The sequence below is a fragment of the Globicephala melas genome, chromosome 16, assembly GCF_963455315.2.
Source record: "Globicephala melas chromosome 16, mGloMel1.2, whole genome shotgun sequence".
Classification (NCBI taxonomy): domain Eukaryota; kingdom Metazoa; phylum Chordata; class Mammalia; order Artiodactyla; family Delphinidae; genus Globicephala; species Globicephala melas.
In genome coordinates this window covers 11,539,341-11,555,625 of record NC_083329.1, presented here as the reverse complement: position 1 = coordinate 11,555,625, position 16,285 = coordinate 11,539,341, and the positions used below count along the sequence as shown (strand labels likewise).

Sequence of the window (16,285 nt, the reverse complement as noted above, 5' to 3'; positions counted from 1 at the left end):
TTAACAAACTCAGCACCCTCCCCCAGCTCCCCACAGCTACCAGCCCTGACATGTTCCCTATTCCAGTGACCAGCACGCCTCCATCACCCACCCCTGAAATCTTTGCATTGTTCTTGACCCCTGCCTCTCGTCATTCCTCACCCAACCGGATCAAGGACCATGTACCTGGCTCCTGACTCCTCCTAGCCCAGTTCCCTTCCCTCTACAACCTCTCTCCTGGTCTCCACGCAGGCTCTCGCATGACGCATACAAGTGATTACCATAGATCTCAACCTCAGCTGAGCAGTAGAAACACCTGGGGAGCCTTAAAAAGGATACCAATGCCTGAGCTGAAGCCCAGACTCATTAATTTCAATCTCTGGGGATGGGGCCTGGTATTTTCATAACGTTTTATTATGGAAAATTTCAAACTATAAAAAGTAAAAGTCTACAGAATAGCATAATGAACCCCCATGCACCCTGCTCCAACAGTTATGGGTTCAAGGCCAACCTTGTTTCACCCACATCCTCCCCTCCGGCACATTTTGCAGCTGACCTCACTTATGTCATTGTATCTGTGAACATGTCAGCATGTATATCTAAATGATGACGGCTCTTCAACCAAAAAACCACAATACCATTATCACAGCTAAAAAAAATAATTTATTACTCTCATCACATAATCAGTGTTAATAATCAAATATCATCAGCGTTCAAATTTCTGATATTCTCATGCTTTCTGTAAATGCATGTCTTAACAGTTTATAACCCTCTCCAAGAGTGTCCCACAGTCTGAGTGTTGTGTTCTCACCCCCATGTGTCGTTTAATAAGTTCCTCTGTATTTCTTGTAAATTGCTCATTGAATCTAGAAACTTGGTCAGATTTAGTTTCAATCTGGTGGTGGTAGGGGACTGACTTCATAAGTGGTTTCAGGCTCTTCTGCTAGGGGACTTTTTAAAAAAATATTTATTTTATTTTTGGCTGTGTCAGGTCTTAGCTGCGGCACACAGGATCCTTCATTGTGGCGTGTGGGCTCCTCGTTGCGGTGCGCTGGCTTCTCTCTAGTTGCGGCACGCGGGCTTAGTTGCCCCGCCGCATGTAGGATCCTAGTTCCCAGACCAGGGATCCAACCCGTGTCCCCTGCATTGGAAGATAGATTCCTAACCACTGTGCCGCCAGGGAAGTCCCTGCTGATTCCTAACCACTGCGCCACCAGGGAAGTCCCTGCTAGGGGACGTATAATATTTGGTGTCTGTCTTTTTGAGATGGCAGCAGCCATAGATATTCAATACCCAAATCTATTGATTAATTAGGGGTTGTGACATGGCGACATTCTGTCATTCCTTCTTCATTTGCTAACTGGGAAACACTTCCTTTCAATTACTGTTTGGTTACCCAATGGTAAAGTTCATATAGGAATTGCTTGATTCTTTCCCCATGTTTATGTTTTCAAAGTACCAAATTGGTTCACTAGCATCCTCCAATGATAAACATGGGGCATTTTGATGCATTGGTGCTCCGTGGTTTCATTGTTGGTCTGTGGAGCCCTTCAGGTTGGCTTTTGGGCCCTTGAGAGGACCCCAGTGGTCATTGGCAGCCTCCTTGCTGTCTGGTGTGATGCAGTGTTCCGGCCTCATCTTGTTTGTTTCCTGCCCTCCACCTAGAGTTTGTCATTTCTCCAAGAAGCCCTGGTTCCTTTTACTGGGCAATGGTACTTAGAGACTACAGTTTGGCACTAGGGGTGTTCATTACCTCCCACTGGATCGGCCACTGTTTGTAGCAGACATTGGCAGTTTTCACATCTCTCAGGACTGTACTGTGTGTATGTCCAGAGTTGGGAAACACTGACATCCAGAGAGAAGTCCAAGTTCTGAGGCTGCCCTCCTAGACCTTCCACCAGCATGCCCCTGCCCACCCAGGCTTTGACTGGCCAGGCTGGTTAAAGCCTGTCAGCCCCGACTCCCTCCCTCTCACTACTCGAAATGCCTCCCGGGCCCCCTCTGCCTGGTGAGTGCCAGCTCATCCCCCTGCACTCTGCTCTCAGAAGCGTTCCCCATCCGCCCTCTCTCCCCACGTGCCCTCTGCTCCAGGCCTCGACACACACCTGAGCCTCACACACCTGAGCCTCATTACTGCGCGGTGCTGGCAGAATGGCGCATCGGGGAGGGGGTGCAGACCCCTGAGACAGACCTTGAGGCAATGCTTGTGCCACCTCAGCTGCCAGGGAGACCGTGGGCAGGTGCTTGACCCCTCTGTGCCCCATATCTCATCTGTAAGCGGGGCCGTAGTTGTACCTGATGGTGGTGGACGTGTTGAGGAGAGATTGAATGAGTTCACGCCACTCAGGGCAGTGTCCGGCATGTCACAGACGCCTGATGAATGTAGCCAGTAGGGCTCTATTTGTGTGCCTTTCTCCTCCACTAACTGGAAGTCTCTGGGTGGCACAGACATAGCTCATCATCTCTGAATCCTCACAACACTGAATCTGACAGGTGATCAATGCTCAGGACTCACTGGGAGCTGGTGTCCATGGCTGGAGTGGAGGGAGCCAGGGCAGAGGGGTCTAGGAGAGGTGACAACCATCCAAGACCTTGTGCCATTAGAGAACTCTGACTTTGAGTGAAGCAGGGGAGCCACTGGAGGGTTTGGAGCAGAGCAATGCCATGGTCTGATTTAGGTTTTTAAAGGATCCCTCTGGCTCCTGTGTTGGGAAAAGGCTATGGGGGGGGGGGCAAGGGTCAGAGTGGGGAGCTCTGATGGGTGAGAGCGGGTAGTTGCTCAAGCCAGGGTGGAAGCAGCCGGCCGTGGTGACAAGTGGTAGGAATGGGGGCATGTTTTGAACCAGAGCTCACAGTATTTTCTGATGCCCTGGGGGTGAGAGAGAAGAGTTGGTGATGACTTCAGAGTGTTGACCTGAACCAGTGGAAGGATGGAATGCGGGTAGGGCTGTGGGAGGTTGGTTTGTGGGGAGGTCAGGATCTTCACCTGGGGCACACTCAGCTTCCGACTTCTACCAGATGGCCCAGTGGAGATGTCCATGTGGAGGTGGGTGTCAGAATCCAGAGTTTGTGAGAGTGGTCTGGGCTGGAAATAGCAGATTGGGAGTTGTCAGCATGTAGCTGGTACTTGGAGCCACGGGCTGGATGAGCTCACCAAGGAGGTGAATGTGGATGGAGGAGCTGAGGATCAAAGTCTGAGCCCTGGACAAAGGCTCCTCCCCATTTGGAAAAGATGAGGCATCGGCAGCTTTGGGACCTGTCTGGGGAGTCGATGAGGCAGGGCAGGGCAAGGCTAAACCCAGGAGCCAGTGGAATTTTCCAGCCACGTGTCTTATTAGACGTTTATAGTCAGTTTGAAAAGAAGAAGGAAAAAAAATCCAGTGGATGCCTATTTTCATTCTGGTCCTGCAGACGTTCTCTTTTGCTGGGCCTGTACCAAGATCTCTCTTTTGGAAAGGAAATGTGAGTCTGGCTCCCTGTGTCGACGCGTCAGATGCTCCTTACATATGCCTTAACGCCGCCGCCCCTCGGGAGAGGCTCACCCCATCCCCTCGCGTTTCTGTCTGCATCTCTGGGAATTAGCAAGGCCTTTCATTGCCCATCCTGACGTGTCAAATGAACAGGCTTTGGAACACCTCTTTTACGCATGAAGACTTTACTGAGTTTTCCAAGGCTGGCGCAAGGCTCGTCTGAAATACCTTTTTTCTTCCATCCTGACTGGAACTCCGAGGAGGGAGGAGGTGGCGGCATCCTTGGTGTTGCACGCCGCTCCAGTGCCCCTGGCTCAGTCACAGCCATACACACCGTTCCCACCTCTGTGCTGAATTTCTACCAAGTGGAGTTTTTTAAAACTAACCCGTCTTCATCGGCTCTGACGTAGCCCCCAGGAAAGGCTGCTCCCCTGCACAGTCCTGAAGACGGAGTTTCTCGAGTCAAGCAGAAGACATCGGCTGTTTTAAAATGGGGCCTGGGTGATTTGGGGGCAGCAGAGCTGTTTGTGCATCATTCATCAGACTGCAGGGGCAATTCGGCCCTTAGTCTTGGTTGTCGAGCAGCTTCTGGGAGCCTGAGAAGGACTCCCCCATTGCCCTCCCTTCCAGGGAAATGGAGTCAGTGACCCAAGTCAAGGCCTTGAGTAGATTTGGCTTCTGGAGGGCCAAGAAGATTTGCCTAGCGGGTCAGGGGATTGGAAGGGCTTCCAGGCTCATGTCAACCTCCACAGGCCAATAGGGTCTGGCCATGGACCTCTTAAAGACTGACGTACTTCTCTAAATTGTTTTCTGGGAGCCTTGATGGCATCTCAGCTCATTTGGAACCCTCCCGTCCCCAAGCGTGGGTGCAACTTAAAGTTTTCAGGTCTCTTCTCTTTGGGATTAGGGGAGGTTTGGCAGATACTCAACCAGATTTACTCAACACACATTTATGAGATGTCTCCAATGTGTCACACTCTGTTCTAGCAGTTGGAAACTACAGAGTGAGCAGGAGAAGTAAGTTCCTGCCCTCATGGAGCTTGCTTTCTGATTAAATGCAAGATTGAAAAAGAAAGAAAGAGCATTTTTTAATGAACTAAGAGATACTAGCTATAAGTTCAGACACCTGTCAAGTATTTGTTATCTATTGCTGGGTAAGAAATTACCTAAAACTTAACAGCTTGAAGCAACAATAAACATTTATCATCTCATAGTTTCTATGGGTCAAGGATTTGGAAGTGGTTAACTGAGGTGCTACTGGCTTATGGTCTCTCTAAAGGTTACATCAAGATATTGGCTGGGGCTGCAGTCATCTGAAAGCTTGATCTGTTTCCACGCTTGCACACACGGCTGGCAGGTTGGTGCTGGATGTTGGCTGGAGGCCTCAGCTGTCTTCCATGGGAGCCTCTCCATGGACTGCTTGAGTGTCCTCACAACATGGCTGGCTTTCCCCAGAGCACGTGATCCAAGAGAGCATGGTAGAAGCTGCAGTGTCTTTTGTAACCTGGTCTCAGAGGTTCCATACTGCCATATCCCTGATACTGTAGTGGTTACGGGGGTTAGCCCTCTGTTCAGTATGGAGAGAACCTTCTCAAGAACATGAATAGCAGGATGTGAGGATTGTTAAAGTGTGCATTTTGGAGACTGGCAACTACAAATATGACTGACTACAAATGGACTACAAATGGAGTCTCACATCAGGAAATGCTAAAAGTCACTCTAGCCCAGAACTATGGCATGTGAAATTAGTGGGCTATCACCTGGTTTCAGATATGTCCGGTTATCCTGGAATTTTGTTGTAAAATGAATTGAAATGCCTCACCAGCGGAACTAAATATTCTGCTTCTCTTATTTTTGAATCATACCCAGTATTTATTTTTGTCTTTCTGTCACTGCTGTGATCTCCCAAAAGAGGGAGGGTGGAGGGTGGTAATCATTCTTCAGGTGGACATAAAGACCCTCAGAGCAGTTGGTAAAGCCTGGGAGCAGGGTCATCTTGAAAAAGTACCACTTGTAAAAAAAGTAGGTTCATATACTGGACATCTATGGGATTGTCCAGTCTCCTGGGTGTCCCACCTGTACTCCCAGACAACATGGCTGTCGTAGAAGCTGCCATGTTCTTAATGCTGCTGCCTGAAAACCACAGCTGATTGGAGCAGGGATGAGTCTGTGAGCCAGTGCAGATCAATGAGTCCTTTCTCTGGGGTTTATAGATTTGAGGGGAAGTCCTTCTCTGGTAGAGGAAGCTTAGAATAAAAAAAACCTGGCTGCTAGGTTTTGTACCACTGGAGCAAGCCAGGCAGCACTGAGGGAGAATGAGGCCAACACACACAGACACACACACACACACACACACGCACACACACGCACACCTGGTGAGAGTGGGTTCCAGAAGTGCTCATGTCCCTGGTTCCTGGTGCTCTGGGCCAGGCTGCATTTCCATTTTCCCCACAATTTGGTTGTTCAACCCATCCTTGGATTCCAGGAGCCCAGAGAATACGGTTTTGCCTGAATTAGGCTAGGTTGGGATTCTTTTCACTTAGAATTGAAAGAGTAACAGGGAGAGCCAAAGACCTTTGCACGGTGGCCTTATGAGCATGGGAGGGAGTAAGGACAGAGAAATAACTCCAGGGGCTGCAGGAGGAGGACCAGCTGGGCGGTGCGGGGGTGGCACAGAGCCAGTCCGGGCGGAGGCTCTCTGAATGATGGGCACACAGCAGGTGAGAGCACAGCCCCTCTGTGCTCTCTGACAGCGGCTGGTAAATCTGTCACCTCCCGCCGACCCCTGCCCCGAGAGAGGGTCAGCACCCTTTCCTCCTAACTTCTCTTCTGAGTTTGCCTCCGCCAAGATATGTCTCTCAAGCTGGTGGCCGTGGTGCCGCCCCCTTGGGGTCACTCCTACCATTCTGTCTGTACCCCGCGTGGCCAGGGGTCCTCTCCTTCCTCCCTTCTTTCTCTGGGCCCATCCCATTGAAACCTGGGCCATGGAATCCCTTCCTGACCCAGGCCCGAGGGCTCCTCACATGGCGGCCAGAGACCAGAGAACACTCTGTCTGCCCAGGTGGGCACAGGCTGTGGAACTGACCAGACCCATCTGATGCTGGGGCCCCGGGGGGACACCCCCATCTGCAGTCTCACCCCCATTCTTCATTCTCGCTGGGGGCGCTGGGAGGGGGTAGGCGATGCCAGCCATCTGAAGGATTGTTCAGGCATCAGTGAGGGGCCTGGCCGGAGATGGATGGCTCGCTCATGTGTGAATGAACTAGAGTTTAATGAGGACGGTTGACAGAGTGCTGGGCAGAGCAGGGAAAGCAGTACTGGCTGATGTACACACCTGCAGCTCTGCAGGGACAGGGGAGGGGCCGATACAGGAAGGAGTGGGAGAAGGCAGCTGCAGGAGCTGGGTCTTCAGAAGGGGGTCCAGGAACCCGGGTGCCCAGGCGGCGAGGGAGCCCGCAGGGTGGGGAGTGACTCCAGAGGGGCAAACGGAGACCCCCACCCCCATGGTCGGGCACCAGCAAGACGCTGAGGCCAAGGTGGGAGGGTGTTTCTTTCTCCAGAAAGAGCCATGGGGAGCAGCCCTGCCAGCCGGGCGTGTCACTTGTCCCTGCCGCGAGGACTCTGGAAAAGCTGACCACATCGGTAATTACAGAAGCCGGAGGTGGCGAGACCTCAGCCTCTCTGATTTCATCTTCCTGCCAGGGCAGGAGAAGGGCTCCCGGGACGAGGAGGTGACATCTCGAGTTGGTCAGAGGCCGAGAGGAATTCAGCTCAGACTCGCTCTGTAAAGCAGTGCCGGCTTCTGTGGAAACGTGGCAGGGCCCCTTGCACCGGTTTGCAGTCTTCATGTTTTTAAAAACTCATCTGAGGGAAATGTGTTTTAATAGAGGACGTATTTTTATTAGCATTTTCTGAGATGGATGATGCAATTAGAGCCAGCCAAGAGAGAGAATGAAATATTAGGTTTATAAACTAGGATGTACACAGATGTTTATACTCTTTGGCAAGTACAGATACGTAAATAATTCTTTTCGCCTTAAACTCAATGCAGTGTTCTGCTCTTTGTGTTACAGCATCTCCTCCCCAAAGGCCATTCCTGTGTTTGGCATAAATCACCGTGCAAAGAGAAGGCTCATTAAATGCCTGCCTCCGTTGGCACCATGGATGTATCTGGGGAAGAGAAATACCCTCCGCGTGGACTGGCACAGGAGCTCTTTGGCGCTCTGGCAGTTAGGGTTGAGCTCTGGGCAGGAGAAGGTTTCAGATGGGCAACACGGCAGGGAGGACAGTGTGTGTCCCCTCTGTTGGGAGGAGGGGACAAGCCCACCACCCTCCCTGGTTGGAGGGAATTCTCACGGATGGAGGTCACGGGGGCATCCTGGCATGTGGTTCACCTCTCTGTTCGTTGAAGTCATTGTCGGGCTGCCGCTTCCAGAGCCCACTCTAATAGTAAAATTCTAGGCTGCTGGCCCAGCCCAGCCTCTTATTCGCTGTCTATGTTTTCTGGTTGAAGCTGATTTCAGCAGCTTTGGCCGACTACCTGGGCAAGGGTGTTCCCGTAGCAGCGGGTTCCCGGGTGGTCCCCCGCCTCTGGTTGGGTGATCGGCCTGAGCCCTGCCCAGCCGAGCTGCCATGGTGCTTTTTCTCTGTAGGTGGCCTCTCAGGACGGGTCCCCCGTGAGCCCCTCTCGGAGGTCACCGTGGAGACTTGGCCTGTCACTCCAGGTGACTTAATCGGTGTGGAAAGCCCAGCTGGAAGCCTTCTGTTGGTTTTCTGCCTCCCAACACAAATGCTCTTCAAGTGGTGGCGACCTGACATGGACTCTCAAAGAAAGGCCTTTTGATGCCGGGCCGGGGATGCCTGTCCCCGCGTGCTCCCGGCTGCCGCCCTGTGGAACTGTGGCGCCCAGCTGCCCAGCCGGGCCTCTGCTGGGAGGGAGCTGACCTGAAAGGGATGTTATTTTTTTAACGTGGGTTTTAGTACCCAGAGCAATAATATTTTCAGCTGGTTACTGAGGCTGATTAGTGAGCCTTAGGCCTCCATTTGGTTAAATAGAGCCTTCTTCACAGATGTGTTTTGGGACAGTGCAAATCCAGGGTTCTGCATGGGATTGAGTTACCCCCAAAAGGTAGTCGGGCATTTGCCTGTGGCCTGGGCCCTGCAAAGCAGTCTGGGTAAATTCCCATAGCGCCAGACCACCAGGAGGGGTTTCCAGGGTGGCTGGACACTGGGAGCTTCTCTTCTCCCCGCTGGAAAATAGGGGGGCAGTTGTACTCTAGAACCCTCAGCCCCTTTAGAGTTGCAGCTCCAGCCCGGGAGGGTCTTCCGGGCCGGGCTGGGGAGAAATTGGACCCTAGACACTGGATTGAGAGGTTGCTTTGAACCAGGCCAGGGGGTGGGGGGCGGAGGTTGGGGTCTGACTTCACAGCGAGTGGCTGGGAAAGGAGTTTCAGTCCCTCTGTGCTGATGTCATTTCCTGTCTCTTTTGAAATAGCTGTACTTTTGGACGGAGGCTGACAAGTCCTTGGGTGGTGGATTTTGAAATGGTTATAAACAATTTGCAATTAGTTCCCTTGTTTAAATGAGAAGGGCAAGCTCACCCAAGCTCTTCCTTAACTCGAGGAGGCCTTTTACCCACTTAGCAAGTGGGTCAGATGCCAGTGAAGGAGCCTCTCTCGGGTCAAGGAAGATAACACGGTCTGTCTTATGAGGCCTCACTTCTTTCTTTAGAGCCCGGGTCCCACTGGCCTGGCCAGCCATCAGGGTCCTAAGTTCCTTGGTGTTGTTGAGAAAGAGGTCTGGGCTTGGAGGTCCAAGTCCCAGCCCTGCCGCCTCGCTGCAGCCCCCGCCCACCTCCCAGTGACCCTGGGCGACTCTGCTGAACCTTCTGCTCTTTGTTTGCAGATGGAGGGGTGTGACAGCAGCCCCTGCCCTCCTGTGTCACTACCTGGGCTCCTTTTAGGTTCATATAAGAGCATTTGAAATCTCTCTGCATGTTCCCTTTGTAAACTGAAAAGCTACGGAGTGCATATTATTGTCTTCTCTTGCAAGATGTAGTCATTACAATGAGTATTGATTATGTGCCCGTCTCTGTCACGTTCTCTCTGCACAATCACCCTACACGTAGGTGCTTTTTCCATCTGCACTGTATAGAGGTCGAGGAAACAGTCTGAGGTCACACGGCTCGTAAGGTGTGTGACCTCAGGCAGCCTCTCTCGAGGATCTTCCAGGTTGGTGGCCCCAGTTACTTTCCAGCAGCTTCCTTTGATTTTCCTAAGCCGGTGGTTCTCAACCCCAGCTGCCTGGGTGCCCGGCCTCCATCGCCAGAGGGTCTGACTGCATGGGCATGGGGCGGGGCCCGAGCACCATCGTTGGCTCCCCCGTGATTCTTATGTGCCGCCCCAGTTCTGAGCATGTGTCCACGGTGGAGCAGCGTGGGCTGGACTGGACGTCAGGGCTCCTCCCCTCTCTGGGCCTCAGTCCCTGCCCTGTAGAAGGAGGGGGTTGATCACGTGACCTCCAGGGTGTCTTCTCCAGGGGCCTCTAAGGTTCTACAACTATGAGAAGGTCGTGAACAAGTCTATTATTGTTCTTTTCCTTCTTCTGTTTTAGGCAGAATATGAAGTTACTCCGGATGAAAAACTGGGAGAAAAAGGGAAGGAAATTATGACCAAGTACCTCACCCCAAAGGTAAGAGGCTGCCCAAACCCCAAAGCAGGAGGAATATGGGCCCCCAGGTTTGTGCCAGGCCATGTGAGGAGTGCCCAGCCGCTGGTGCCGTTGGTCTCCAGATCCAGAATTCTCATCCTCCTCCAGAGGCACCCAAGCCTGGCCAGGCCAAGGCAGTGGTCCAGGCCACACCAGGCCTGGGGTGGGGAGGCCCGCTGCTTGGGGGCCCAGTCCCCTCCAGGGGCCCTCATACTTCCCACTGTTCACACTCAGGCGTTTGCGGCAGGACAGGTGGAGGCTCGGCTGAGGCAGGGATCAGAGTGCCCAGAAGAAAGGGCACAGCAGGGGTGGCTCTGAGAGGTCAGCGTGACGGGAAGGGGCCAGGGCTGATGGGAAGGAAAGGGGCTGGCTGAAGCCGCGCCGGCAGAGGCAAAGTCAGCTGAACACACAGCAGGGTGCAGCATACTCTGAAGTGTTCTGGAGGACGCTCAAGGGCCTCAGGACCGGGGTCCCCCCCGTGGCCTGTGTGCACTCACGGTGGCACGGGCGCTGGATGCAGTTAAACATGGATGCTACGGCTCCTCAGCTTGAGTTCCACTCAGGAGTCAGAGGCGGGACTGTGGACACAAGGAGTCCAGCTCACACACACCAGCTCCTCCAGCAGCAGGTGGGCTGCTGAAGGCATCCAGGGTGACACGAGGGGATTGAACCCACAGTAGCTCCTTCCGAGTTTACAGCCAGGCCTTCTCCTCTCCCTGTACATATGGATGGTTTCTGCACAGTTTTTTTTGTTGTTGTTTTGTTTTTTAAAGCTTCATTTTAATTAGCTTCATTTAAAAGAAAAAATTTATTTATTTATTTATTTTTGGCCGTGTTGGTTCTTCGTTTCTGTGCGAGGACTTTCTCTAGTTGTGGTGAGCGGGGGCCACTCTTCATCGCGGTGCGCGGGCCTCTCACTGTCGCGGCCTCTCTTGTTGCGGAGCACGGGCTCCAGACGCGCAGGCTCAGTAGTTGTGGCTCACGGGCGTAGTTGCTCCGCGGCATGTGGGATCTTCCCAGACCAGGGCTCGAACCTGTGTACCCTGCATTGGCAGGCGGATTCTCAACCACTGCGCCGCCAGGGAAGCCCCTCTGCACAGTCTTATATATTTTATTCACACGGCACGGAAGTCCCTTGAGTCACCTTGTCGTTCTCAGCAGGGGTCACAGGTCCTTGGCAGCTCTGCTCCCACCTCACACCCTCGCTGCCCCCTGGGATGTTAGGGAGGTCCCAGGGGCCTGAGTGCGTGACGAGGACCACCCAGGCCACACTGAGCCTTGCTCTGTAGCAGGTGTGCTCGCCTCCATCGCCTGCCGGCGGCCAGCCCAGCCTCACCCCACAGGCGTCTCCGTGTCCCTTTCCCCTGCTCCTGCTGAGACACCACCCCCAGTTGCTTCCCTTTTCTGCTTCTGCTGCCGTCGTAATCATACACATCTCTTAATGGAATGGCGGGCAACCCCAGGGCCTTTGCACTTTTCAGAAGCGAGTGGATTCATGTTCATAAACTCCTCCAGACGCTGGACAGGGCTGGCTCGCTCTGCACAAGGCGTGGCCCTGGGCACACCTGGCTGCCCTCTCCATCTGCAGGGCCACCAGGCTGCGTGGCCTCGCTTTGTTCCAGGTACGGGCCTGAAAGTCTTTAGGTTGAAAATGGTCAAGGAGGAGACGTGTCTGAGCAGGGTCCCCCTTTGCCCGCAGTCGCAGTCGCTGACCTGTTGAGAGGCTGCAGGGATGTTTTCGGTCTCCTGGCCACCACTTGACACAGGGAGTCCACTCCGGGCATAACAGGCCTGAGGGGCGTAAACACACCCGAGGGAAGAGAACAGCTCAGTGCTGAGCACCTAAAGCAAGCCAGACACCAACTAGACGCTATCTGTGACGGTTCCGGCCTTCACGAGAGGAGAGGTGGATAGACAGCCCTGTTTACAGGCGGCTGCCGGGGCCCAGAGCAGAGAGTGACCTGCTACGGCCGCGCAGCTGATAGACTCTTGCTGCCCTCGGCCAAGGTGGTTTCCACAGTGGCTCAGCTTTGTCCGTCCGGTTCTCCATCTGCGCCCCCCTTTCGGGCTGCCCACCTGCTGGGGTTCCCTCTCAAACAGTGGCAGCTAACATATACTGAGGACCCAGTGTGTGCAGGCACAGTCTCACCTAGTCTGGCTGTCAACCGTGTGATGTGATTCTATTGGCTCCGTCTTGCGCGGACACGGAGCCACAGGAGGTGCTGTCGCTGTCCCAGGCGACAGCTGGGAGTTGAGCCCAGGTCGCGGTGATCCCAGAGCCTCTGGCTTTGGCCCTGTGCTGCACTGTGTCCACCGCCCGCCCCCGCGCATCTGCTGGCCTGGCCAGGATCCGTGGTGAGGATGAGGTTGTGCCTTTGCCTGGCCTTGCTGCCTCGCTTGGCCTATCCAAGGGCTGCTGCAGGGGCCATTTCCCTCTCCCCCCGCCGGCCGACCTTGACCAGAAGCCTCTTCTCACAGACCCCAGTCGGGGCCCCTCCCTACCCCTGCTCAGCGCTGCCTCTATCTCCTGGAGGGGTGGGGCCCAGCCTCCCCGGCAGCTCAGACCGTTTTACAGGTGCCTCAGAGCTTGCCAGCATTTTTTCCTTAAGTTCCTCAATTTAAAAAATTTAAACCACAGCATATGTTATGGCCCAGGGGCCTGGGGAAGGTGGTCGAAGTGGTCCCGTGGGTTGACTGTTTTCCAATAATAAGTGTTGCGCTGCCTTCCTAGTCCTTCCTGCAGTCACTCTCCCAGGAGCCTGTGTTACTTCTCAGCGCTGCGGATACCCCGGGTGCTGGGGAGCGAGCGCTGGGAGAGGAGCCACGTGGCTGAGGCCCCAGCACTGGCTCTGAGGCCTTCGAATGACGCCCAGGACCCCTGTCCCCAAACCCAGGTAGTCCTCACCTTGTACCCACTCCTCAAGGTGCAGCTCATGTGTCTCGGCTCCAGGCGGCATTTTCCAAAGGGTAGAAGGTGGAACACTGGCCATTCGAGAGGCTCTGGGAAAAAAAACACAGGACAATTACCTGTGGGCAGCACTGCTCGCCGGGTCTCTCCCGTGTAAAGATTCGCCCAGCCTGTGAGCATGTTAAAGGCTCTGAGAAGTCCCTCAGTAAAGAAACCTGCTTAACTGCTAATAAAGCATTTCCCAAACTTTTTCTTTTTTTCAATTTCACATCCTGCTCAATACATCTTGGGCTGCAGAACACATGCAGGGGTCTTCACGACCTGGCCTCCAGTTTCCTCTCCCAAAGGCCCCACGCTGGGCTCCAGCCACGCCACCTCCCAGCCTCATCTTGATGTCCCCATCTCGTCACCCTTGTCCATCTGTTCCCTGCAAGGCCCCGCACCCGGAAGGAGCTGCCACCCACCCACCGTCTTTCTGCCCCCCACACCCCACCCCGTCTTTCTGCCGCTGTGTCTCTGCTTCTCCGCACAGAGCCTCTTCTGCCTCTGGTCAGAAGCCATCGCTCCCACCTGGGTGGTCTCCCAGCTCGCCCCTCTGTCGTGCCTCTGCAGGTCCGTGGGGTCAGTGCTTCCATGCCCTGGAGAAGGTGGCTCCTGAGGACCCCACCTTCCAAAGGGGGTGACAGCACGTCAACAGATCGGTGGAATGCAGTGTGATGGGAGCAGTGGCTGACGGTGCACAGGGAAGTGTGAGGGTGGGAAGGTCTGCGGAGGCTGTCCTAGACCGGCCTGGGCGAGCCAGGGAGCCATCTGGGAGTGGATGCAGCTGAATCGAATTTCAATGTGATGTTGAGGGGAAGCCAGGTGCAAGTGAAAGGAAAGGAGAAGGGCCTTTCATGCGCAAAGGTCTAGAGCAGGGGCTCTCACCTGGGGACGTTTTGCCCTCCCCCGCGCCCCGCCCCGGGGACATTTGGCTGTATCTGGAGATCATTTTGGTGGACACAACTGGGGGTATGTGCTACCGGCATCTAACGCACATGGGCAGGGGTACAGCTGAGCATCCTGCGATGCAAGGATGGCCCCCACCACGAAGAGTTATCTGGCCCCAAATGTCAGAAGCGCTGAGGGTGAGAGGCCTTGGTGCAGAGGTGGGAAAGGGTGTGTGTGCGGGGGAGAGGTCAGTGTTACAGGGGCCCTCTGGGTGGCAGGACCTGGAAAACCATGGTGGGGAGTCTGACACCATCCTAAGGGCAGTGGGGAGCCCCTAGGGCTCTGAATGCCATTTGCAGTTTAGGATGGTCTCTCTCCCAATGCAGAGGAGAAAGGGGAGGGGGAGGGCTGGAGGCAGGAGGCCATCCCGGGAGCTGCTGCCGCAGCTGGGGCAGGAGGGGGGGGAACCGGAGGGGGAAGACACAAGGGCCTTGGGAAATGTTGGGGGAAGGAGCTCTCGGGGGGGGGGTGGCAGGTGTGGGGCATGAGGAAAGGGAACAAGAGGAATCCCAAGTGACTCTCTGGTTTCCATCTCAAGTCACTGAGCGGGTGCAGGTGCCCCCAGGAAAGGCACGGTACCCAGGATGAGAGCCATTGCTATAGGTGGCCAGGCTAGTAGCTCACTGGGCAGATATGATGGCATCTGTTCTCTGTGTCCCCTGCCCCGTGCACAGTGTTGGACATATGGCTCTCATTCATTGTGCGTTGGTTTGAATGAGACAATGAGGGACCCTGGGAAGCTTCCCTCTATGGGCCCCTTCCCTCTCCCACCTGAAGTCTCTTTCTGGCGAGCTGACACGTGGCTGGCCTGTGTCCCCCAGTGTCTGACAGAGTGTGTTTGCTGAGAGTCTGGCTGAAAATCCTGCTCAAAGTCAAAGCTCATGCCCGGAGCCGGATTCTCGCTCCCCGTGCGATGATGCTCTCCAAACCCTGGCTTGAAGGCATCCATCTCAGAGACCAAGTCCTCTCTTTGGACACTGCCCAGAATCCTGCATCAGTTGCCCGTACACGGCCAGCCTTGCTCTGGGGGCAGTTAGAGGACAGTAGCCCGGGGTGGGCTTTGGGGTGGGCTGAAAGCTGTTGAGATGTGACACAAAGGCAGCGGAGTGCTGTGAGGACGTGAGTTTTAGGACCTGGTAGACTCGGGTTGGAAGCCAGGCTTGGCCTCTTTTAGCTGAGTGGCCTTGGGAAAGTTACTTAACCTCCCGGAACCTCAGGCTGCTCCTCTGTCCAGTGGGCGAGGGTCATAAATACCAGCAGGACAGAGCCCAGGAGCTGGTACGAATAAGACTCTCCCTAAGCAGGGGCTCTCATCTGACTTTCCCTCTTCCTAGTCTGTGTTTTCAAATTCAGGCCGTTGAATGAGGAAATCATTCAGACATGAACTCCAGCTGTGGAGTTGTGAGAGGCCAAGGAGGGGTCCACAGGGTCCTCGGCCTCAGAGGGCTGGCCAGAGAGACTGGCCAACAGTAATGCATTGGTCAGGATGATTAATGCTAGCTGCCACAACAAACAAACCCCAAATCTCAGGGGCTTCACACACCAGAAATTTCTTTCTTTCTCATGCATGCTCTGCCTGGGTCTCTTCTGGATGAAGATCAGGGGTCCTGGCTGCTTTGGTGTCTCCGCCACCAAAGGGGAAGAGAGGAGTGAAAGACGGACATGAGCTTTAACTGCCTTGGTCCCGATGTGACACATCACTTTCTCTCTGTCCACTGACCAGCAAGGAAGCCTGGGGGATTCAGGGGAGCATATGGAAATTTGCTTCCTGCCTACGTTTCCTCAACCCCAAGCTGAAAACATTGTCTGTTTGGCAGGCTAATTTCTAGGGCTGGTGAGACAGCTCAGAGAAGCTGCCCAGAAGCTGGTCGAATCAGACATGTGTGCTGGGCTCTGTAGAGATCTGGGCAGCTCACTTTCCAGGTACCTACAGATCAGAGGTGATACAGGTGGCAGGTATTCAGGTGCAGGATTGCTCTGAGCTGGAGATGGACCAGGAAATATTCCTAATTATAATAAATAATAATAATGGATGATCCTGAAAACAGTATTATATATCATTCATCACTACAGACATCATTTTTAAAATACTAGCTCATGGGGACTTCCCTGGTGGTCCAGTGGTTGAGAATCCATCTTGCAATGCAGGGCACGCCAGTTCGATCCCTGGTCGGGGAACTAAGATCCCACATGCCGCGGGGCAACTAAGCCCACGCGCCGCAGCTAGAGA

At 54.2% G+C, this 16,285-nt stretch overlaps 1 protein-coding gene across 2 annotated transcripts in view; it reads left to right on the top strand.

Moving 5' to 3' along the window:
* The window catches only part of GRK5 (G protein-coupled receptor kinase 5), a 224,820-nt gene that overhangs the window by 159,763 nt on the left and 48,772 nt on the right, over positions 1–16,285 (top strand). For both annotated transcript variants that reach the window (XM_060286044.1, XM_060286043.1), the window contains one exon: positions 10,062–10,139. In XM_060286044.1, coding sequence (XP_060142027.1) covers positions 10,062–10,139 — 78 coding nt within the window. The remainder of the gene's footprint in view (positions 1–10,061; positions 10,140–16,285) is intronic.